At 39.3% G+C, this 25,159-nt stretch overlaps 2 protein-coding genes across 2 annotated transcripts; both read right to left on the bottom strand.

The window, feature by feature from the left end:
• Positions 1–1,238: 1,238 nt before the first annotated feature.
• Positions 1,239–12,464, bottom strand: LOC308384710 (uncharacterized protein). The gene is made up of 6 exons (XM_080863297.1): positions 11,514–12,464; positions 9,922–10,044; positions 7,809–7,979; positions 7,401–7,567; positions 7,005–7,120; positions 1,239–2,722 (listed from the first exon to the last, which is right to left on the bottom strand). The coding sequence occupies exons 1-6, from the start codon at positions 11,620–11,622 to the stop codon at positions 2,542–2,544; spliced, it is 867 nt and encodes a 288-aa protein (XP_080719423.1). The 5' UTR covers positions 11,623–12,464; the 3' UTR covers positions 1,239–2,541.
• Positions 12,465–15,882: 3,418 nt separating this feature from the next.
• LOC308384838 (E3 ubiquitin-protein ligase TRIM21-like) lies at positions 15,883–24,562 on the bottom strand. The gene is made up of 2 exons (XM_080863468.1): positions 24,297–24,562; positions 15,883–18,693 (listed from the first exon to the last, which is right to left on the bottom strand). Exons 1-2 carry the CDS (start codon positions 24,312–24,314, stop codon positions 17,047–17,049), a joined length of 1,665 nt encoding a protein of 554 aa, XP_080719594.1. The 5' UTR covers positions 24,315–24,562; the 3' UTR covers positions 15,883–17,046.
• Positions 24,563–25,159: the final 597 nt, after the last annotated feature.

The following is a 25,159-nucleotide window of genomic DNA, read 5'->3' on the forward strand; positions in this document are numbered from 1 at the left end:
TCTGTGAGCTCCTGAAGGCACCAACACCAGGGGTCCAGTCTAGTGAGTGGAAATAGGCCACACCCCCTAATAATGCAAACTTCCACACTCAATGAGTGAGTTATTAAAGAGGTAAATATAAAAAGTACAGTTGTTATGAATGGTGTGAGTAGTCATAGAGATGAAACAGACTGTAAATATGTTGATTCGTGCCGCTGAGTGTCGTGCAGTGAACTTGTGCTGAAAATATGTGTGGTGTTTGAAATTATACAACTTGTATATTTTTTTATATTAAATATTATCTAACTGAAATCTGTTCCCTTCATTATAAAGCAAACCACGAGCTAGAATAAAACCCCACCAAAAACACCTCTTGTTAATCTGTCATGTGATCTGTTTATGCTCCAACATACTCGCCACATTGTGACCTCAAAACGAGCTCTCAGCTGTAAAGTGGACGACAGCCATGACGCACCGTTACCTACTTATATAACCTTACTTCCTGAAAAATAAAAAATCTGACTTATACTAACTTATACTAATACGTTCATAAACAGAAAAATTATGACTGTCATAGTGTTCAGTTTGGATGACTGTAGATGCTATTTGAGCTCTTTGTATAATAATTTTCATCAGTGATCTCTTGAAATCTTCCTGGTGTGATTTGCTGGTTGAACATTATTATAACAGTGTCAGTAAGGAGTCAGCGTGTTCCTCCAACCCAAGCTAATGAACCATGACAGAAAAGGGCTAATTGACTTCCTGAAAACTCCATGTGGTAACAAGCTCAGGAGCTGGAGTACAAGCGCAGGGCTCAGCAAACACTCTTCATTCAGGGCCACTTTAACAGGAAGCAGACGAGATGAGGGAATGTGGGTCTTTCAGCTCGGCAAGGATGGAATGAGGCGTTTGAGGCTTGTTTTTTGTACATGTAAATAATAATGATAATAATAATAATAATAATAATAATAATAATAATAATAAAAGAGCTGATATAGTGAAGAAGAAGTGAAATAAAAATGAATTAGAATAGATAACTAGATTTCTTTTTCATCATGATCTTATATATCTAAATTATATTTATACTCATTTTGTTGACCAGATAGAAAATAATAAATCACAATGAATTACTTTTCCCTCAGGGAACGACTCTAAAACTGATTTAATCTAAAAACACAATTTAAAACATTCAAACTGTTTTTAATTTCAGCAACTTTACAGGAAATTATTTCCTAGCAGGAAGAAATTACACACATAAGTTATTTTAAGTGACTTATTTTAATTTATTGTAATTTTAGTCCACAGACCCTTCTGTTGTTAACATCTTGACAGGCTGATTGTGGTAGCAGCGCCACCTGCAGGGCAACAACAGCAGTGCAGGGAGGAGACGTTACAAACAAGCCATCATGTTTCATGAAGAGAACAGATAGATTCATCGTTAACAGACTGCTCATGTCTGCTGCTGGATAGGTGCACGTTTTGTATTCACATGGCAGATATGAGTGACAGCAACAGCTTACACCCATGGAGAAAATACAGTCGTTATTTACGCCACGGGACAACAAACATTTTTACTTCTCAAAGCACATCTTCAAAGAGGGGAATGTTACACATGTGGCTACATCACGTATGGATCAAACATGACGTGTATTTTATGTACAGTATATACACACAGACATCTGACACATAACATATCTGATTCCAAATATAAAACAGACATTTAAAAGCATTTATCTTGATTCAACTTGAATCCCTGATTTAAGTCTGAAAGTGAATCATATAAAAATATATAAAAATATTTCTGCAGTTTAAGGCACAGAAACACTGAATAGAAGCCAGCGACAGGTCCAGAGGAGGGCGGCTGTTATTCCTGTTAATGCCACTGAGCACAGAGAGCCCAGTGTACGCTACTCCACTATGCTTTGAATAAAACACATTTTTTTAACTTCATACAGTTTCTTTAGTTTTTGTTATTATTTTTAATGCTGTGATGTTATAAAGCTTACATTTAGAGTGAGATACATGCAACTAATCAATAATCAGCAATTTTTTTATGTATATAGTTCTACATAATGATTGTTTTAATTTAAGTATAAATGAATGCTGAAGGTTTTGTATTATTACCAAAGTAGAGTTATAATGTTTTAGTTTCTCGCACCACTTTTCAAAACCAAAACCAAAACTATTTCATACATGATTAAGCTTTTGCAGAGACCCAGTTTCCTTGTGTTACCGTCTGTATGAGGGCACAGAGATACGCACGAGTCTGAAAGATCAGGGCCTCATCTGGACATGAACCTGGTTGTCAGTCCCTACTGCAGTCCTGACTGCTACACGGTACTTCAGGGACTTGACAGCACTGTAAATGTATTTTGACACTCCATCTCTGTTGCGTTCATGCTTGTGGACAGAGCAAACTATCCACACACACGTCACAAATAATGAGCAGTGAGCACAAATGGCACATGTTAATTAAATGCAAAAAGGTAAATAAGTGTTGATGACCTGACTACACTGTGACAGATAACCCAAGCAGCCAGTACAAAATACTAACTGGTTTTCTTAGTGTGGTATGGCAGTACTCGCGCCGGGGCCCATCTCTTTCTCACAGATGAAGGGTAAGTACATGCTGCAGGGGGCGTCGTACCAGCTCCGGATCGCCACGCGCTCCATCACACGTGTTTTCACGATGTAGCCGCAGTCTTCATCGATGTGGTTGTTGGGCTCACCCTCCTCCCAGAAACTACAGTACGGAGAGAGAAAGGGAGCGAAACACATCGACATGTATAAAAACCTTTAACATACATTCATGTTCACCCTGGATCTGATGGTTCACGTTAAACATGTCAAGAAGAAGAGCTAGGGCAGTTTTATTCCTATAGTGCAGTGTACTTTACAAAACCACCACTTCTAACTATAATCCTAAGATTATTTTTCAAACTGGACAGTTTGCTTTCAGCATCCACTGACAGCTTCTGCTCATCTCTTAGATTTGAGCAACTTTGGTCTAAATTCATGTTTAGTCTATTTTTATGGCTGGTTACATTTTCCTCCCTCCTATTTTTGTTTCCCTGAACATGATCATCACACACGTGGAATTAAAATGCCACATTTTGAAGCTGGAGGTATCATCGTGCTGCTTACCCCAGAGATTATAGTTTGAGTCCTTCAGGAAACTTTTTTTTCTTCATGGGCTCATAATTGTAATATTGTTAATTAAAAAGAAAGAAAGACTTGTTGGACCCTTTGTCCTGGTGTAGCAGAGCAGCTGTGTTGAATCAAGGACACATCTAAGACCTGCAGGACACCGGCCCCTGAGACCTGGAGTTGGACACCTCTGCTTTAGACAATTTTAAGTATAATGGTTGAATCTAACAATTGTTACTTCATCAGCTTAAATGCCTCCATCTAGATGAAATTCCACAGACACAGCAAACATATTTAAACATATCTAAGCTCTTATAGTTTTTTAACTAAAATTAACTTTCATTTTCAAGGTCAGCGGCAAATAAAAGTCTATGTACAAAATATCCTGTCAAATCGAATGAAAACCACCTACAAGTTTGCTTTGCACTCAAATAGACTGGAAGTTATATTTCTAGCAGTGGCTTCCTCTTATGATGTCTCTGGTGGTACCCAAGGGTATAACAGTGTGCAACATAGTTTATCGCTAGAATTGAACCACAATACTGCAGACTACACAGTTTAAGTTGCAACATTTATCGAAATAATGTATTTTATATTTTTGTCCATCTCAGAGAGTGATGTCATGATACTGAATGATGATATATCATTTATCATGAGCTGTTAGAATTTTAAACTCCCTGCTGCTCATGTTATGCTCACTCAGCATAATCTGAGCTAGATGTCGAAATACCACAAAGAAAACTTTGATGACATCGTAACCATGAACGGATGAAACTGACAAAAGGATACGTGCAAGCAGGAATCGTGTGGTGACTTAAACGTGGCATCAGCTAAAAGGACCACCAAACCGCAGCACATGAAAATTGACTGCATTCTACATTAAACTGGCTATTAGGTTTAATTAATCCTCAACTGAAGATGCTGAAAGACTGTTCCAGATCTTTACTGTTCACATTAATCACTGGGTTTAGTAAAAACAATTAAAGATCACGTCCGTATGCAAACATAACTGCTTCTGCTTTTTTATAACCCTGTTTTCTTGGGTGCAAAGAATGCGAGTACCTGCTGAAGATAGTTACGCTTCAAAGTTGTGCTTCCTGTAACTACATTTAGCGCTATCTCTAGCAATTAAAAGGCGTGCTCTTTTGAGATCAGCTGACTGACTTGGCCATTGTAGAACGTCCCATTTCTTAGCCTCGAGAAGCTCTTGGGTCACTTTTGGCACATGCTTTGGGTCCTTTGTCTGAACCTGAGCAGAGACTGCAGCCCTGTACACTTTCATCCTACTATCAGCAGTCACGCCTCAATAATTACTAGAATTTGGTTCCAGTGGCAGCCATCTGTGGTCATGCAATAATGCTACTTCCACCATGTTTGACAGATGATGTGACATCATGAGTCGTTTCTCTTCTTATCCATACTGTTGTCCTTAAATCTTTCTGGTGCAAGCTCATCTTGGTTTCATCTGTCCAAAGATGTTTGTCCTTCTTCGCTTGCATGTCTGCACTTTAATTTAATTCAAAAAAATTTTATTCATACACCACCAAATCTCAATAACAGTTGTCTCGATGTGCTAATTGTTCAATCAATTGTTTTATTTTTAAACACTGTGGTAGTGTATAGTCATACTATACTACTAAAAGTGTGTCTTTGTGCAACAGAGTGTGGACCTAACTGCAGATTATTTTTCTTTGCATCTGTACTGAAATACAGTCTGGACAGTTTAAGGCAGAAACAATAAAACAAAACGTCAAATTATACAAAAATATCTTACATGAGTCAAAACGTCTACAGAAATAAAACCTAAAAAAATTTACCCTAAAGAGGAAGAAAAGGACAAAACAGGAATGTCAACAGGTTTGTCATCTACAAATAGAGGAAGAGAAATCAGGTGGCTCTTAGAAAATCTGTTGAGTTTGCACAAGTTGGGAAAATTTTACAGTGAGTCTGTGATGTGAAGCAGAAGTAACATCCAGAGCAAATGAAGCAACTCAGAGATATAATGCAACATTTTGCAATAACCAGGAGATGAAGAAAACCACACTTTGCATTTTCATGAAAAACAACCTTTGCTGCAAATCGGGCAGCCCTGACCTGCTCTCCCTCCAGCTGTTATCTGACATGTGGCGCTGCAGCACAACATTTAACTCTTTAGTGAGTCTGTCGCGCTTTTTGTTTCTCTATTGAACATCTTTACTTTCAATAAGCCAAAGGAACTCAGTCTAGAGAAGGGTCATGTCTAGTGACTTCGAGCACGAAGGCAAGACGAGGACAGCAGCAGTGCGTCACAGTGTGTCCAGTGTTCAGTGCATGCAGCGTTAGACTTGACCACTGGGATGTTGCTGGTCAGACTGGTAACCTCTGTCATATCAATGATAGAAATGATTCTGTCATTGTGCCCTTTAGTTTTCTTCTGTGGTCTTTCTGTGTTGCTGAGCCGACCACTACATTCATTCTTTTTAAGAATGTACCAGATTGTTGATTTGGCCACTCAGTCGTCAAATTAATCTTCAGTCTCTGAAATGTTAATGCTTTCGTTAAACCCTTAAAACTGAAACTGAAAGGCTGCATTTCCTGAAGTGTGATAAAACGAATCAAGTGAATATAAATTTGGTAAAAAGCAAAACATGAAGAAAAATCAAAGACAGAAAAGTTCTTAAGATTCCACCTGAATAGGGCCAAATTTTCACACTGATTCATGCAATAGTTTAGGGTTCATAAGACCACAAATTGCTAACTCTGAATATCATTTTGTCCATGTCCCTGTTTTTATCTGCTGCCTGCACCAAATTTCTTCATTTGTCTTTTAGTTTAAATAAGCTTGGGAGCCACCACTGTGCAGAGTAAAAATCATGCGTGTGTTAAAGGTCAGTGTTCAGCTGCATGTTTGTTTTTTAAGTACACACTGTCTATTTACTCTACAAGATAATCAGTCACTCTTTACAAACAAAGAGCTCCAGGTTTTTCTCCTATTGAAGTCGACATACAGAAAACTAGACGCATATTTCAGAGCATCAGTGTCAAATAAATCTGTTGGCCTTGAATGATTGAATACCAGTTGTTCTTAGACTGCGGGGGCAGAGACAATAATAATAATAATAATAATAATAATAATAATAATAATAATATATGTAAGTATAACCTTTTGTTAATGATTAATTAGTCACTAATTAATCATAAATCAGCATTCAAAATCAATCAATCACAAGTGAGGTTACAGGTAAAATCATACTTGGATTTAACCTATAATGTGATATTTAGACTCCCCGTATCCTAAATGGTGCCAATACAAACAAAGACAGTGAGTTTTAAAGATAAAAGATATAAAAGTTTTATCTGAAGATGAGTTCAGAAGTCCTGATATAAGTAGCCTGATATTCAGAAGCCTTATACGGTGTATCATTGCCTTTAGGAGGTCAGAGGTGTGGCATGATATTTTAAATCTTTATATGGGATTGTGCGTATGTTGGCAATACACACGGCACTTGTAAGAATTATAGTTTCTAAGTTAGAAGACTTCTTTTTAATTTTTGACCGATGGATCATTGAGTTAACCTCTTGAAGACACGCCTGCAAAGTTTTATCAGAATGCATTCAAAACTTTTACACACTGTTGTGTTTATTGTCGCTATAGTTGCGTTATTGTCCAAAGCAGGACCAAAAAAAAGAAACTGAACCAAAGGAAAAATGAATCTGCCGAACTGCTTTGCAATATTGCCCAATAAGTGAAGCAACTCATTTGGCACCAAACTTGTTTTGCATTCACTGTTCTGTTAGGACATTGCATCGTGTTGTAAGGCAATGCTAACATGACCACGTGTTAAGTTTTAGTCCTGAACAGGTTGGGAAGAAGGTAAGCAGAGAAACAAACGACCTACCCTCCGATCAGCGGAGTGCCGTCGACCCATTTCCACTCATCTTCTGTTTTTTCATCAGTTATTCCAAACCAGTAGGAGTTCCAGTGTCCTCTGGGAAGAAGATTCCAAAGAAATGTCTGAAAGGAAACATACAGAGGAAGCATTCACATTCAAGAAAGCATTAATCAGTAATGACTTTATACAGTAAAGGGCGTTTATAGAGTCAGCTCTTTCCTTGCTCTGTTTACAGGAACTTTACATAAGAAAATTCCACAAAAGCCCAAATGAGGCAGAAGTAATGTTTTCTTGTTGTCAAAGAAAAAAAGCCAGAAATCAGTGTATCCCTCCTTGGCACCACATGCATACAGCATGACTGCATCTTTAGTGGAAAACACAATGAAATTTATCAAACTGTACCTGCTCCTCAGGTGTGTGGATGATGGCCAGGTGAGCGCCTTTGCTCTCACAGAATGACTTGCTCTCTGGCCAATCCCGCGAGTTCCTGGAGATTAAGTAACAGCTGTTGTTAAAGAGGTGCCAGTCGTTGGGGCAGACGATAGGAGCCGACGTCACCACAGCAGGAGCTGATGAGACAAGAAAGAAGGAAATTGGTGCAACCAAAGATATTTACTTAACGGCTGGTAAATAGCTGATTCACTATGCTTGTTAGATGGGTTACAAAAAATGTAATCTTAAATTAAATCAGACTAAAGTCTTATTGATAGGATCCAGGCTGTATTTGACAGCTCATAGAGGAGACGATTCATTCTTGTGGCTTCACAAAGATGCATGAACGAAAACGATAAAGAAAAATGAGGAGTCTACCTTTAGTAGCCATCTTTGCAGCGAGCTTGGCCTGCAGCTCGTCCTTCTCTTTCTGCAGCTGTTGTTTCTCCTGCTGCAGCTTGGCGATGGACGCTGTCAGAGCTGACACATTTGCCTCCTGCGTCTGCTTCCCTAAGGATGCCTCACCACCACCCTGAGGTTTGTTTTTATCTGTTAGCAGTATGAAAGTAAGTTACATACAGTACTGTATGCTGAAGGATTACAATATACTGCCAAAAGTATTTGCTCATCTTCCTTTACACATGTATGAACTTGAGTGACATACCATTCTTAATCCATAGAGTTTAATATAACATGGGCCCAGAAAGCTTTCCACAAGGTTTAGGAGTGTTTATGGGAATTTTTGACCATTTTTCCAGAAGCACGTTTGTGAACTGAAGTTGGAGGCTTGGCTCCAATGTCAGTGACTGACCATCCGTAAATGAATTAGAGACCCCGCTCTTACTCGTTGCAAAGTGTTCTATCGTGTTGAGGTCAAGACTCTCTGCAGGCCATTCATGTCTCATTCATGACTTTGTGGACCTTGTTTTGTGTTTAGTGTGCAGTGATGTTGGAACAGGAAGGAGCCATGGCCAAGCTGCTCCCCCAAAGTTGGGAGCATGTAATTGTCCTTAATGTTTTGGTATGCTGAAACATTAAGAGTTCACTTCACTGGAACTAAGGGGCCCGGCCAAATTCCTGAGAAACAACCCCACACCATAATCCCCACTGCTCTCAAATCCCAAACCCGAAATCTGTAGCTTCTGACTCTGCACCTCAGCATCCACTGATCGTGGCTGTAATCCACAATCACTTTCACTTTGTTGTAATAACACTAACAGCTGACTGTGAAATATTTAGTAGTGAATAAATTTCACAGCTGGACTTGTTGGTTCGGATCTGATCACAGTTTTAAGTCAGATAAATTTTCAGATCAGCAAAAAAAGAAAAGAAGACAAGAAAAATGTAACTCGTCATTTATTTATCTATGTATTTTTTTGGCCATTAAAAAACATTCAACTCAAGACTCATAAAAAACAAATTAAGGTGCAATACAGGGCAGTACGGGGCTTTGTATCTACCACTCCACTGTGATATAATCAGCAGTAATTGTCACATAGCTTTATGTTGCCCTGCAGGTCCACCCATCTGTAGTTGGGCAACAGAAGATGCCTGGGACAGTTCAGCCATAACTTTGGACTTTTCCTACACATACATGCTCGGAACGATGTTGTCACTGAAGTGGACGCACGACGGGATTATGGTAGCGTGGCTCAAGCATGTTCATCATATGTTTAAACCCCTTGTTTTGCACAACGGAATACGGCCTTATGTCTGTAGCTAAACACCCCAAAAGCTTTTCTAACAGCTTTCACGGATCAACAGTGAGTCATTGCACCACTAATGCATCCTATGGTACGATGGTGGAGCTCCTGAGAGCGACCCATTCTTTCACAAATGTTGGCCAAGGAAGTGATCCAAATGATTCAATAGTTTGGATGGCTGAGTGAATACTTATACACCATATAGTGAATTTTCAGCCAACATACTGGAAAAATACCTGTTTGTGAGGCTGTACTACCAGCAATGCTAACATGGTTACAATGACATTATTAGCTTGGCGGTATAACGGATTCCATGTTCACCATGTAGAGTCTCAGCACGCTAGAATGTTGTGATTAGAAATAAAAACTCTTCCTGGAGTTATTTCTTTCACAGGAACTTAACAAAACACAATTTTGACCTGATGATTCCAGTAACTTAAAAATCAGTCGACCAAATCAGCCATGAGTCTGTATTATTCCCACTGGCCAGCAGGGGATGACTCCTCCAGTTTCCAAAAATAAATTGGATGCATAAAAATCTAGAATAAAAAGCTACGTCTTTTTTGGTCTGTGACTTCAGAGCACAAACTCTACAATTTATGGTTTTAACCACGAGTTTCTACATGTGGTCAGAGGTTTACAAACACTCATCACAGGCATTCATTTTTCATTTTTTCATCGAATTTCTTTGAATGGTTGTTTTTCCAGTGATTGTACAACATACATCTTTAACGACTTAAAAAACAAGAATTGCGTGCAAAGGTTTTTCAGTATAGTTGTGTACTCACATTGTGCAGTGACAGCTATGATGGCGATCACGAGGACGGCGCACAGCGTTGCCAGGCAGATGGTGGCGAGGCGGTACAGCCTGGGACCACTCGGCCTGGGGAACATTTGCATCACAGGATGACCTGCAGGTGATGGGAAGAGAAAGACGGTTTATTAAAACCCTGCTTTAGCACAATTTAGAGAAGTTATTTTCACATATATGGATGATAGTTTCAGTTGATTCTGCAAGATTTAAAATAATCTTTAAACAGGAATTTATAGTAAGAACCTTTAAGAAAAAAAATATTTTTTTGTTCTGCAACACTGACAACAGTGACCTTTTTTTTAACCGACATATAAAAGTATTCACACTTTTTGATGACTAAGTAGTGCATGCAGTGGAGCGCTTTGTCCACAGAGGACTCTGCTCAGACTTGTAAATGTCAAACATGCTGGAACGCAATCCCGGCGATGCATTTGACATTTTTAATTATCTAACAAAGCATGATGCAGGTAGGAATTTATTATTTGTTTTTGGGTAAGTGAAAGACTTACAACTAATGTATATTCATCTATCTGAAAATTATAAATGTTAGTAAATAATAGATTTTAAACGTTCTACTTCATTATTTATCAATGATCACTTTTATATTAAAAATAAAAGCATTATGTCACCAGACAAAAAACACCATGTCCATAATATAAAAACACAAAAGCAAACAAAACCATCACAAAGGGCCTTAATATGCACACAAAAACATGAAAGCAAGCTATTCTAGTAGTTACCAAAAACCAAACTACAAGGAACACGTTACAAGAATAAAAGCTCATCTGAAAAAAGGAAATCCACAAACTGAATTGAAAACAAACAAATAAACATGAGAGCTTTGATTGGGCCCTTTGACACACAGTCTGCTAGTGACTGAGCTTAGCCTGCTGCTGCCATGGCTGCATTTTGAACTCATAATCAGTTTCTGCATGTTATTTTAATTAATTAAATTAATAAATAAAACTATATTTTGACTTCACAGTTTTAGTCTTTTATTCTTATTGCAGACTGACTCCAGTGTGTATAAAAGTTGGATTTAGTATCTAAAAGCTCAGGGCTGGTTCAAAGAAAACCACTAATGTTCCCACGGAAGGAGGAAGGAGGAGGCTCCGAGTATAAAACCGTATACTTGAGTACGTAAACCTTAAAGATTGAATTCCATCATGTCTGTCTGTTATGTAACACAGAGTTTGGGACTTTGTAAAGCACTTTGATAATATATCTAAAAATTTTTCTGTTGATAAATGTTTTTTTCCTTTATCTTTTTATTATCCTTATAACCTGTAAGTAAACAATTACCAGTGAAAGCCTGCAGAACTATGAAAATTAAATGACTGATACGAGAAAAACAGCACTTTCATGTGAGAAGCTGCAAAGTGAATCCTGAAGATAAACATGTACAAAAGTTAAGGTAACAAATCTCAGTTTGACATTTTGCTGTCTCCATAGTGATAACACACCGTGTCTACAGGACAAAGTCAGTTATTTTAAAGCAAAGATAAACGAAACCGTCTGCATTCCTCCACAGAGGCACATCTGCAGGGTTAAAGTTTAACTGCTTACCACGGTGTTCCACATCTGGCCTGTGGGGTAAGTCGTCATGACAGGACTCGTCGTCTATTAGTTGGGAGTACATCCCCTCACAGTTCAGGGAGCTCCCGGTGGTCGACATTTCACCGCTGGAAGACAAATAGAATTAAAGAAAACTAAAGTTCTTGGTGGAGGGTGAGGCTCTGAGTCAAAGCTCCACCACAGCTGTGATTATAAACAGCTGGGATTAAACCAATGACTGTAGAAATGACTGCTTTCTACAATCATCGGGGGAGGGGGGATTCCGGTTATAACTTTCAAAATAAGACTTTTCGGTAACTCGAGTGATTACTGCTATGAAAATCCTTAAAAAGACGACAAAGAGACATCCAAACCCCCACAAAACAAAAAAATAACAATTATTATAACTACAAAAACCAAAAATCACAGAGGAACTAAAAAAAACCCTGCCCAAATAACCAGCAAACAGACTGATAATAAAGCAACAATATGTACACAAAGGCTACGTTCACACCGCAGGTCTTAATGCTCAATTCCGATTTTTTGATCAAATCCGATTTTTTTGTCTGCTTGTTCACACCACAAATAAAATGCGACAGCAAACGCGCTCTAGTGTGAACGCTCTATTGTTTGACTGATGGCCCTTAATATAAAGACTTCGGACTTCACGTTTCCCAATTTTTGCTTTAAGTTATTTTGTTATTTCCATAATAATGTAGATAACCTAATAATTATCCTTATTGCTGTTTTAGAGAAGAGCGGTGCTTGCTGGCTACGTTCACACTGCAGGCGAAAGCGCATGAAATCCGATTTTTTTGACCCTATGCGACCCATATCCGATCATGCTATGACAGTGTGAACGGAACAAATCCGATATTTTCAAATCCGATCTGGGTCACTTTCGTATGTGGTACTGAATCCGATACATATCCGATGTTTCAGAAAGCGACTGCTGTTTGAACGCTCATGTCGCATTAAATCCGTCTTTTACGTCACTGACACAAGACAGACGCCAATTATCAGCGCCGGGGAAGCGCCCGATAAGACATCGCGAACGCTTGCTGGCTATCCAGTGAAACTGCTGGGAAGACAACGTTGGAGAAACGTTAACATTTTATTTGTACTGCATAATCTGCAGATTCTGACAGAAATCTGCAATGGCCAGTCAGAGGTTAAATTCGACCTCAAAAACATGTAAACAAACAATTAAGTCCACTAAACAAGAAGTGAAATAACTGAGAAAGACTAAAAAACAAATGTTCTTTAAATGAACCAAATAAACACTCTAAAGTCAAGAATAGAGTCACGACTACATTGCAGGACATTTGAGTGTCACCCACCCGGTTGTTCACCAAACCCTATTATGGCCTTCACACTCTTATTTTATAGCATTAAATTTGCTGACTTTTCTTAAAGTGGCCTAAAATACAGACTCAAAAAGGGCATCTGGCATAAATCCAAACCAAATGTGCTGGAAGCTAAGACGACCTTTCAAAATAGTCTTTTGTCTTCACAATACTGTTTTATAAAAAAGAAAAAGAAAAAAGGAGCACATCTATATATATTTTCAAACTAAAAGAACCAAAAACATTTTGAATTCAAAGCCTAAACTTCACTTTCCATTAAAATGCAGTCTTTTTATTTAAAACGAAACATATTTGTTTTCCTGTGTTCCCATAGTTTACATTTTCTCTGGTGTAAAAATAATATAATTCTAACAATATTTGAGGATTTTTTTAAGGAACCATTTGCATGCTATAGCGGATTTTTACGTGACAGAGGGAGAGAGAAAGAGAGCCAGAGGCAACAATCAGAGACAACATCATCACATTAGAAAGGTATAGTAATCATCCACAACTATTTTCAGTTGCGGATGATAAAGGATTCATAAAGTTTATCCATGTAGTGAATCCTATGTATACAATTCCCAGCAGGAAAACACTCTCCCAAATAATCATCCCAGGCCCATATGACAGAGAATGTGCATCCTCTTTTTGTTTTGCATATTTTAATTTATATTTTATTTTGTTGTGGTTTGCATTGTTTTGTGTTGTTTCACTTTAAATTTCTTTAAAAGGAAAAAGCTGAAAATTCAAATAGTTAAAAGTTGAAATATAAATAGTTGTTTTTGTATTTTATAATTTATTTATAACATTTTATGTGGAGTGAATAAATAAAGCATATTCACGTGGCCCCTAAAACACAATAGAAGTGCTCCAGGATCCTAGTGGCTACAAGCCAGGAAGTATAACAGGATTTGGTGTGTGGTAGTAACAGGTAAATGAACATATTTTTAAATTTATTTGAATATATATGAGTGTTTGTGTATAAAAATGCAAACAATACACATATGCTTTCAATTGTGTCATGTAAGTAATCTAGGTAGCTCTGTACGTGCTTTGGAGTTTGTACTTGTTTCGGAGTTTGTATGTGCTTTGTCTCTAGGGGCCACCGTATATATTTTTGTATAAACATTTATAAATAAAACCACTTTTGTTTACATTAGTAATTCCTTTTGTGCATAATTTTATATTGTTGTTGATAATAAATTGATTAAAGTGACAAAACAACCTGAAGAGCCGGTAGGGAGCTGAAAGAGCCGGTTCTCTTGTGTCAGAAGCATGTGGTGACGCGGGAAGAGTTTGGCTGCAGACTAATGGCAGAGTTTTCTGTTACAAATTTTACCTTTATGATTTATTTCCCTTGGAGATTTTTTTCTTGATCTTGTTCCACAATTTGAATCTATCAACATACATATTTACTCCTTATAGGATGACTGCAACTAAAATACCCTTAATTAAATTCGTTTAGTCTGTAATTTGATGACTTTTCCAAAAAGTGGCCCAAAATACACATGACAAAAATGTTTACAATTTTACATGGGTGCACAGACCTTTGTACACTGAGGCTGTTCCTGGTCTAGTTGGACTTGTATCAATAGAGATGGACTTTAGATCCACTGGTGTGGGTCAGATAAAACAGTATGGTGATTATAGGGATTCTTGAGACTGTGAACTAACTGGAAACTGTCTGTTTGTATATTTTATGGAACAATGTTAATGTTCAAAGCTGACCTTGACACTGTCACAAGAACTGTCACAAGAACAGAGACAGAAACCTGCTGGTCTTTGAAGGATCATGGTGGAATCTCCAAACAATGCGATAGTAAAACAGCACAGGGGTGATCATATCTGATGCACATAAAGGATAGTGACCATGTGAAGATGAAGGAGAGGATGCCTTGGCACAGACATGAAGCCTGACATGTGGTGGCATGGTGGACTGACAGCATGAAGCTTCCTGGTTCCTTTATAGGTGGAGTTTGCAAATGTACCACGTTACATTTCTCTTGCTTCCTCCCACAGTGCAAAGACATACACGTTAGGTTAATTTAATTCTAGAAAGGATGTGGATGTGAGGTAGATAAAGTGCTTTAGGTGCATAGGGTAAAGTCCTGTATTAATTTATCGCCTGTAAAAAATATAAAGTGTGACTTTGAGTGGTCAGTAAGAATAAAACATAAAAGTGAGTTTATTATATTACAGGTGGCAAAGGCCCAGCTCTAAACAGCACGGACAGATCCAGTCCTTAAATGCAACGCAGTAGTTTTAGAATAGAACAGAATTTAACTTTATTGTCATTGCACATGTCACAAGTACAAGGCAACAAAATGCAGTTTGCATCCATCCAGAAGTGCTTTAGCCATAATATAGATATATTACAAAATATATATTAGCAATAATATAGATATACAGCTATATTACAGAAAAGGGTCCATTATGGGTATGTTATAATGTACACGGTATGAAGGTATGTTATGAATATGCTATAAATATAAGTATGTACAGGCTATGAACAGGATATAAGTAGGAAAACTATAGAGAAATATGAAATGCAAGTTATAAACAGTTGTAGAATGATATATTGCAGAGAGGGCATCAAGTCTGCTGTGGCTTAAAAGGGGCAACCCATGGATCACATAAGCTACCAAGACATGAGTTAAATATTCATCACTCAGGCTGGGCCACCTATGGCTTTATTTCCCATCAAATTGCAGCCACATTGAAAAAATTCTCTAATCATATGTGAAGATATTACTGGACCAGAAGATGTCACCATTAAACAGTTTACTCAACTTTCAAACCACCAAGTTTCTAATATGAGGCACTGCATGATATCAGGAGCTAGCCCAGATTGTAGCATCAGCACTCTTGGTGGTCAGACGTCATGACCTGCTGTGGTTATTTGAAGGTGATGAGATGACCTGCCACATCTGTTTGAGGTGATGTCACAGCCTGTGCAGCAGAGGTATAATGCCCTGTTTAGTTTTATCTCCATTGTACGGCTAAAAAAGGCAGCAAGTTTAAGCAGGTAACACTTTTTTAAAAATGTATTTTATTTTTGTTTAATTTGCTTTGACTTATTAAAAAGTTTAATAGTATCTTATGTTAGATTTTTCTAATCTAGACATGTACAAAATCATCCATCAATATATTTATGATATCATATGGTCAGTTTTCAAATGTATTAAATTAAAAAAAAGCTAATACACACAAAAAAAGTATAAAATAGAGAGGGTCTAACTTGCATCATAGAGCAGAAAACTTATTTATTCATAGATAAAATGGTCAAATCTGAGTAGACAATCACAAATGAATGGGAAAATTACTATACACAGCTGTAAGCACTGAAAGAAGATCAATTAATATGTACCAGCGAGATTAAGTGACAGTCTTTTTAATAAAATGCATTAAAAAAATTACACATGCAAAAGTTTCTGGTTTGCAGAAAACAAATAAAAATTACATTTTCAACCACTCTTTGATATGGCGTACTGATTAGCTATTAAATCATTACCTCTAGCATCACATTTAAACTCTATTAGACAATTTAAAATAAAATCTTGAAATTGGAAATTTCTAAACATCTCCTTCCATAATATTATACATTTGAATATTTGAAAAAGTGTTCTTGTCATGTTTGTACAACACATGATGGCGCTGTTTACTCACAGAAGAAAGATTTCTGCATTGAAATGAACTGAGTTGTTATAGTGATGGAGACTGTGCCATAAATAAGCAGTAGTTTTGTGCAGTATTTGTCACTATTATTTATATACAACAGTTATCTTTTCTTTACAAGAGGTTAAGAAAATATTAAACAGTAACAAATCAACACACAGTGTAAAGATATCTGACTTTCAGTGTTTGAAACAGTCCAGTCTCAAACATCAGTTTCAAAAGACCAAAAAGTGTAATGCTTCATTTTGTTAACAGTTACAAGGTCACTGTTCATTTATTCTTAAATGAAGCTTTCCGAGATTCATTCTCTGATATTTTATAATCACTTAGTGAGAAAATTTCCTGATTCATTTTTTTGCTTCTGTTTGCTTCAAATCCCACGAGAGTCAAACAAAAGCATAAATCAGAGGCCACAATATTCAGATTCTATAGAAAACATGGAAACTGTAGAGTATTTACACTAAACATGTTCATTGGTTCCCTTCAATAAAAATCAATCAGTTCATCAAATAAAATCTGTTGATTTACTCGATTTGATTGACAGGACAGTTGATTAGAGGTGCTGAGTTTTCACCACCATCATTGAGACAGGGACTGAAGTATGGGTGGAGTTTCTGAATGAAGGAGCAGCTAGTAAAGGAGTAGATAAGAGCTGCAGTATCCACATCATAAAAAGAGACCAGACCCTCCTCATAATCCACAAACACCCCCACCTTCTCAGGACCAGACTGAAGACAGAGACGGACTGAAGGGCTAGCAAAAGCTCTGTACTCATTTCTATTCCTCAAGCCTAAACTCCAGAAACCATCCTGAGGAGTCAGCGTGATTTTTCCCTTCCTGTTGACCAACTCGCTGGCCACTCCTAAATCCCAGGCAGTCTTTCCTTTAACCTGAACCTCGAAATAAAATCTGCCTGATGATAAACTCTGCTTTCCTAAAACATTAGGACATGGAGAGAATCTCTGTGGGGTGTCTGGAAGATTCTTCCTCACATCACCACAATGCACCTGTTTTCCATCATCAGATAGGATGAGTCTCGAACTTGCTGTATCAGGATCAAGAGTCACATCCACTGCATACTGCTGGACCCTCTCCAGCTCAGCCTCAAGCAGCTTCTTCTTCATGCATTTCCTGAGTTTCTCCTCCAGCTGAGCCACAGCTCTAACCACAGTTCCCTCATATGAAGGTGGATGAACTCTGATCTCTGTCCAGTCCTTTGTGGGTAGGACAGTTTTCAGGGATGAGAAGCTTTGGAGGACGTGTAGGTGGTTTTCAGAGTGTGAGAGCTGCTCCATCTGAGAGCTTGTCTTCTTCAGCTCAGAGATTTCTTGTTCCAGGTCCTTGATGAAACCTTCAGCCTGTTTCTCTGTTGTCTTCTGTTTGCCTTCGATCTCCTTCATGAGCTTCTTCATTCCTCTCTCAGCAGACTCCTGCAGAGCAGTGAACACCTGAAAACCTTCTGCTTTCTCTCTGTCTGCAGAATCTTTACTCATCTTTACTGACTTTTTGATCTCCTGAATCTTCAGTTGTCTCTTCTGGATCATCAGCTGAATTTCAGCCTCTGTCTTCCACAGCTCTGCCTTCTTTCCCTCATATTCTTCTCTCAGAGGAACAAACTCATGAGTCTTGTGTTTGAAAACAGAGCAGAGCGTGCAGACACATGTCTGGTCAGTCTTACAGAACAGCTCCAGAGGTTTATCGTGCTTCATACACATCCTGCCTTCCAGGTTCTCCAAGGGCTCTACCAGATGATGTCTTCTCAGACGTGAAGCTGTCAGATGAGGCTCCAGGTGCGCCTCACAATAGGAGGTCAGACACACCATGCAGGACTTCAGGGCCTTCAGTTTGCTTCCAGTGCAGACGTCACAGGGAACCTCTCCTGATACGGCGGCTTGTTGCTCTGAGCTGGCAGACAAACTCTGCAGCAGATCATTCCTGCAGATTCTTTCTAAAACCTTCCTGGTCACCTCCACAGCTCCAGGAAGAGTGTAGGTGTGCACCATCAGGTCCACGGTGTCCCGTCTTTTTGCCGTCTGCAGTCGGCTCTTTTTGATAGTTGGTCGACTGGCAAGGACTTCTCCCTGCTGCAGGCGCCACTTAAAGCCTTCAAACTCATCATCTGTTAAATCTTCCAGGGTGTTTAGGAGCTCCTCTGGTCTCATTATGGCTTTCTGATGAAGTCAGAAGAATATTTTAGCAAATATACATTTGGGAATATCTCCCGTACACGTTAACAACAAATATACTTTTTTCCTTTTTTCTGTGGGTCTTTTACATCGAATGAATTAAATTGTGTAATTTAAACTCTTTACTCAAAATGTGTTTGATGAAAAGCAAGGCAAGAAATGAAACCAGACTTCTTCCTGGTGAGTCACTTTTTCTGGCAGAGACACAAAGGTTGATGATTCAAATCCTGTGTTTTCATGACCTCACTGAGATCAACAAATGCAAATAGCTGCATATCCCCTGATGATGCTTGCAGATATACTTGAGTTTTGATTTGTTCTGTCTCTGTGTCACGGTCCCGGGTTTTGGATCCACAGTTTTCAATTACAAACTTTAAATTCTTGTCTTTATTTAACATTCTGGTTCTCAGTCTCATTGTTCATTAATCTTTGAGTATTTGTTTCAGTGTTTGGCTGCTTTCAGCAGGTTCAACTCTTATTTTGTAGTGTCTTGTTGTTTCCTTATTCTTCTGTGTGTCCGGTCTGTCAGTTTTGTATCTTTGAGTCTTTTGTCTCCAATAGTTACTTCCTGTTTTATTTTGATAGTCGTTTGTCACTGTGCTTTATTTTGTGTTCTACTTCTCTTGTCTCATCATCCCTGATTTGTTCCTGCTCCACCTGTTTCCTCTTACCTCTCTACCTTTTGTGTTTATTGTCTCAGTTTCCCATCATTCCTTGTTGGGCATGTGTTTCCTGGTGTTTTCTCTCCCTAAGTTCCAATAGTATTATTCCTTAAAGCTCCTGGTTTTGGGTTTTGTTTCTTGTGTTTTTTGGACTGTTTTTTTTTTTTTTTGAACTAAACAGTAGTCAGCCCTGCGACAGACTGGCGACTTGTCCAGGGTAGCGCTGTACCTTGCACTATTTTATCAACTGATTCACACTATAACCAGGGTTTGCCTCTTATCTGTATTTTAATTTTATTACAGTACAGTACTCAGTTTTTGGTAACCATTGTCCTTCATGTAAATATGTAAAAATTGTGTATGTTTCTGCTCTGTGTCTTGTGTACTGTTTGTTTGTATATGTGTCTTTCTCGCTGCTGTTACACCCAAATTTCCCCTTGTGGGACAATTAAAGGATTATTCTATTCAATTCTACCCTGCCTCCCGCCCTGAGACAGCTGGGATAGGCTCCAGCCCCCCCCCCCCGAAAAGGATAAGCCGAAGCAAATAGATGGATGGACTAAACAGTATTAAAGACTCGCTTTATGTTCACCTCCATCTCTTGCATTCTGTATTTGCATCAGCAGACTACAAACTTCATTCAACAGACACCTGATCGTGACAACTTTATGTATTTATTGCCACATTTGGCAGATTTTACAGACTCAGCTAGCGAAAAGAAAACGACTTTAGGCTATAAAAACTGTAGTTTGTGACACTGACTTTCGCTACAAATAACAATAAAATGAATAAGCATAAATGAATGAAACTTCCTGTTTGATGAAAGCTGGAAGTTTTCTGTTAATTCTGGTTAAAACACAATAAATATCAGGTGTACTCACCAATAATCAGATTCAGGTCAGATGCTGGGAAATAAAATATGAACTCAGTTGGATTTTCTTCAGAGAGAAGCACAGAGATGTGTCTCGACTGCAGCTCTGTCATCCACAAACTTTAAGGTGAATCTCGTCTGTCTCGTCTCGCTCCGCCTCTTACTGCACCTCTGTTTTCAGGTTTGTTTCCTTCTGCAGGTTCAGACATGATCACAGATACATACATGTGAAACAAGCAGAGTTTAAAATGTTCTCATTTAATGGGATTTTTTTGCAGCATAAAAGAGCCAGTGTTGGTGAAAGCACTTTGGAAGCATGAACCTGTTAAACTGCAAAACTCCTCAAGTAAGAAAATGTAGCGAAAAAGAAACATTTGACATTTTTCTCCATGTACATTTTTATATTTGTGTTCTATATGATCACTTGGGGAGTAACTTTACAGCAACACTGCAGAAATGACTGACCAGAGAAAAAAAACCTGAACAGTCTAACTCTGCATTAGATTCCAGATGTTTTTTGATCTTCAGTTTTTCACTTTGAACACTTAGTGACTGTTAATAAAGTGACTGCTCATTATTGCTAGATTTATTTTTTTCCTTTCTTTTTGCCTGTCCCGTTTGGCTCTTTTGCCATCAGAATTATTGTCTAGAGGCAAAGAAAGATGCCCAACGGATTTACTTTACCAAACTGACCATCCCAGCCTTGCCATAATGGTCCATTTGATTCACCTTTTATTGTTTATTTTATTTTCACTTGCTGAATACGGGACAGACTTGACTGGAGGAAAGAAGGGGAGAAAGAAAGAGGGAAAGAGAAACAGCTGAGAAGAGGGACGGGGGAGAAGGGCAAAAGACAAAAACCAACAGAATGGGCAGAAAAAAAAAAGAAAAGAAAAAGAAAATGCATATATCGATCACCTGGATCACCTGTTGAGAAAGAAAAAAAGAAAACAAGCAGAAGAGAACAAGAGTAATAGAATAAACAACATCACAATGATATATGGGAATATGACAGTAAATACTAAATATTAAACATTATTGTGCAGCACATAAGATCAACAGAACACAGTGTGCTTTGAGGTAGGAGCCAAAAAGGATGTAGTTTGTGGGTGTGATCACCCGTGTGTACACCTGTGAGCATGGACGCGCTTGTTTTTTTAAAAGGTTCCTTCATGTAATGATCTGCTAGAGGGTGTGGGGGGGCCACAGCCCCGTCCTCCAGGGCATGAAGCAGGTATGGAGGAGATCAAAACTCCAGACATCCAGAGGCCCCCAGAACACAAGAGACCAAGGAAGACCAACAGAGGGGCAGCCGCGCCACTGTCCCAGAAAGAGCTGAGGAGAGTCCCAGATGAGGGCTCACTCAGCAGCCGCGGAGCAGAAGCCAGGGGGGGTTGCAGTGACGCGCCCGTGAGCTCCGCCGGCAGCCAGCTGTGCCTGAGTGACCGAGCCCCAGGCCGAGAGGCCGGGGGCACCCCACCTCCGAAGTGGTCCGAGCGAGCCCCAGGCTCCAGGCTCCGACAAGCGGCCGCCAAGGAGTGAGCCGGCGTGTACCTGGACGCCCATCCCCAGACACAAAGAACCACCAATGCACCGAAGTCTGAGGGAGTCCGCCACTGGCAGGGGAAGTGGTGGTGGGGGGAGATAGACCTCCAAACCTTGGAGGGCCTGAGATGTCCCCAGAGAGGTGGCATCTGATACCCAACCTGACATATAGACACAGACTTACAGGCACACACAGACACAAACATCCATTCCCACCCTCATGCTCTCATATGCACTTGCTCCACACTCAACCAACGTGGAGACAGACATAGAGAGATGCTGTACACACAATCACACTCCCCAAGCGTACTCTACGAACCGGGTCTAGGTACCCTTGCCCCTGGAGGGGGGAACTGCACCCAGACCCAGGTGGTGTTACCCTTTTCCCTGCGGTGGGGAGAGGCAGACCGCCCCGACTCCGCAGCAGCAGGGAGGCCCCACACTCCAGACCGCAGTCGGACGGCCAACTCCTCCTCCTAGTCCTAGTCCCCCTGCTCCAGCAGGTCGCAGAGAGTGGGGGTGAGAGAAGACTCCAAACCTCCCTCCACCCGCTCATTGTAGTGTTGATGCATGTGTGTTCTAAGGTGCATTTAAAACCCAGGAGGGCATGGAGCTACCTGCCAGAGAGCAGCAGGTAAGCGCATAGTCCCTCCTGATAGCCCTCAATGTCTAAGTGTATTTAAAATTGAGAGGTGGGCAACGACGCCAGGGGTGGGGTGTACACCCTGATGGTCTTTTGGAGTCCGTGTATCGTGCCCACCCCCAAGATCCTATATGTATGTGTAATGAGAGTGTGAGTAATGTGAATGTCTAAGTTGTGGGATAAAATTGAGGCAGAGGCAGCCAGAAGGGGACAGAGGGGGGGTTAGCCTCCTCTGCATCCTGGTGACATACCCCTACTCCAAGGCCCTGCATGTGTGGGTGGTTGTGGTGGAGCGGGAAGAGGGAGGCAGCTGGAGATGGGGAGGGAAGGAAGGGAGGGGCAAGTGACCCCTCCCTGGGGCCAGCTCCCCCGCTGACCCCAGTAGGCACCCCCACACTCCGCGACCCGCCAGGGAAAGGGGGCCCAGTCCCATCCAGACCGGATTTTGCCAGATTTTCTATCATTAAAATGAACTGAAATCCCAGACTTGAGGGTTGAAATAAAAGGAAATAAGTCACAATGAAACACTGGAAGTGAGGTGACTGATTAAAATCTTTAGCGCTGATTCATTTATTGTAAAGAGATGTGAAATTCTCAGTTTTCCTTCCCTGCTCTGTAACATTGTGAGACCTACACTGATGTTGAAATAGCTGTCGCCTCAGTGTTCAGCACTAACCTGTCATAATCTAAATTGCATTTACGTAGCAGAAGTAGTAACAGTACAACACATTTAACAACAGGAGGCGTCATCGTGACACCAACCTGAGACAACAGCAATAATGGAAAAGACATAATTTTTTGGAGAAGTCAGAGAGTTAATTTTCTGCTAATTTCTTGTGTAATTGTAAGTAAGATTTGACAAAACAAGTGTTTAAGATTACTAAAATTAAAATGCATTGTGGTAATATAAAGAACCAAAATTAGACCAAGGTTGTCCAAATATTTATGGAAGTAACTGTAGTTCCAGCTTTATGTAAATATTTCCACCTGCAAATAACTCCACTCGCAAAGCTTCAATGATTATGTGTTTTTAAAATTGTGTTCTTTAAATTAGTCTTAATGTTGGCCAACAAAATGGACAAACAGTGAATTTGTTTTTAAATTGAGACTGTGTGTTTATTGATTCTGTCTTCAGAGTAAAATCTTTGTCTCACTGGAAATAGAAAATGTAGAACTTAAAAAAAGGTTTATATTTGTTACATTTTCATAAAGGTTTTTTTTCTCCAAAGTTTTCAGCCCCCCTCTGTCCCAATGATTCACCTCTGACTCTTAGTCTTGCCCCACGGCCTGGCCTGCCTCCAAATAAACCAGTAGAGTTAACTTTATGGTAATGTTACCCAATTTTTCTGAAAGTTTGTTCGCTTATGGAAGCTAATTAGGCATTATTATCTTACTAATAAGGAGTAATGTAGTTGTTAAAACTATTCCAATATACACGTGACAATGATATTTTCTCAGCAGCATTTAGAAGAAATAAATAGTTAGCATGTTTTAGGTTAATCTTAACTCAGTGAGAGGATAATGAACATCTGAACTGTTAGCAACTGTTAGCACGTAACTAACTCTTTTTGTTGCTGTTGATGGGTTCAATGAACCCCCACCCCGACTTTGCTTTCCTAAAAAAAATTTTTTTGTTAATAGTTTCTTTTTTTTAGATAGATCAGCTTAGAAGACCTTTTTAAAAGTTTGTTCTAGTTATATAAGTGTATTTCACAGTTAATCTGGCAATAATATAAGAACAGTAGGTCATTTTGGTGAGCTTGTTTGCTTCAGAGTCAGAGAACCGTGTCTGTGAAGGGAGGTTTCTGTATGACTGTTTTTCACTGTGTGAATGAATACTGACTGTTAATGTTGTGTCTGCCCTTACAGTAATAAACTGCTGCATCTTCAGCCTGGACTCCACTGATGGTCAGAGTGAAGTCTTTGTCTGATCCACTGCCTGTAAAACGACTTGAAATATTTGATGCTCGCCGGTTTGACCAGTAAATGAGTAGTTTAGGAGGTTCCCCTTGTTTATGTTGGTACCATTCAACAGAGTCAGAATTAATGACAGTATGACTGATTTTACAATCCATGCTCACAGTTGCTCCCACAGCAGAGCTCACTGCTCCAGGCTGAGTCACTGTGATCTGTCCTCTGGACTCTGAGGACACAGAGACAAAAACATAAAGCAGCTTCATGGTTTTGTGGGCTTCATTTCAGAGGGACAGATGTTGATAGAGGAGAGGAGTTTGATTCTCTGGACTTTACCTGTGAAGCAGCAGCAGAGGAGAGTCCAGATGAGGACGCAGATCAAAGTCATGTTTTTGATGAGGAGGATTTCTGTGGCTTCTGTTGTGATGAAGGACAGCTGTCAGTCATCCAGTGTTCAACTCTCAGGACTATAAACTCTCCCAGAGCACTGGAGCATGGTGCTGCTGATGCAAAGTGCCTCTCTATGGAAATCATCTGACTGACTCCAGCAGGGATGTTGTTTTTCAATGAATCAAACACTTCATGATATTGACAGAAACAAAGGTGCTCATTTCAGTATCCAGTTAGACTTATTAAAGTGGAAATTATTTTTCTGAATGTCTCTTTTTATTTAACCTTTGTGCCCTCATCAAATTTTCTACCATGTCGACACCTTCATATACAAAAATGTACATTCAAAAAATTTGCCATAAAGTCCTCATATGGCAATATTTTTTCTCCTTTGTCTTCAAAAATAAATTGAGCCCTTTTCCAATT

This window comes from Rhamphochromis sp. 'chilingali', assembly GCF_963969265.1.
Source record: "Rhamphochromis sp. 'chilingali' genome assembly, chromosome: 17".
NCBI classification, from domain to species: domain Eukaryota; kingdom Metazoa; phylum Chordata; class Actinopteri; order Cichliformes; family Cichlidae; genus Rhamphochromis; species Rhamphochromis sp. 'chilingali'.

Excerpts from the sequence above, each read along its gene's own strand:
- LOC308384710 (XM_080863297.1), bottom strand. The coding sequence starts at position 11,622 with ATGTCGACCACCGGGAGCTCCCTGAACTGTGAGGGGATGTACTCCCAA. Across the intron at positions 7,568-7,808 it reads TGCAAAGATGGCTACTAAAG|CTCCTGCTGTGGTGACGTCG; the intron begins GTAGACTCCTCA and ends TTGTCTCATCAG. Across the intron at positions 7,121-7,400 it reads TCCACACACCTGAGGAGCAG|ACATTTCTTTGGAATCTTCT; the intron begins GTACAGTTTGAT and ends GTTTCCTTTCAG.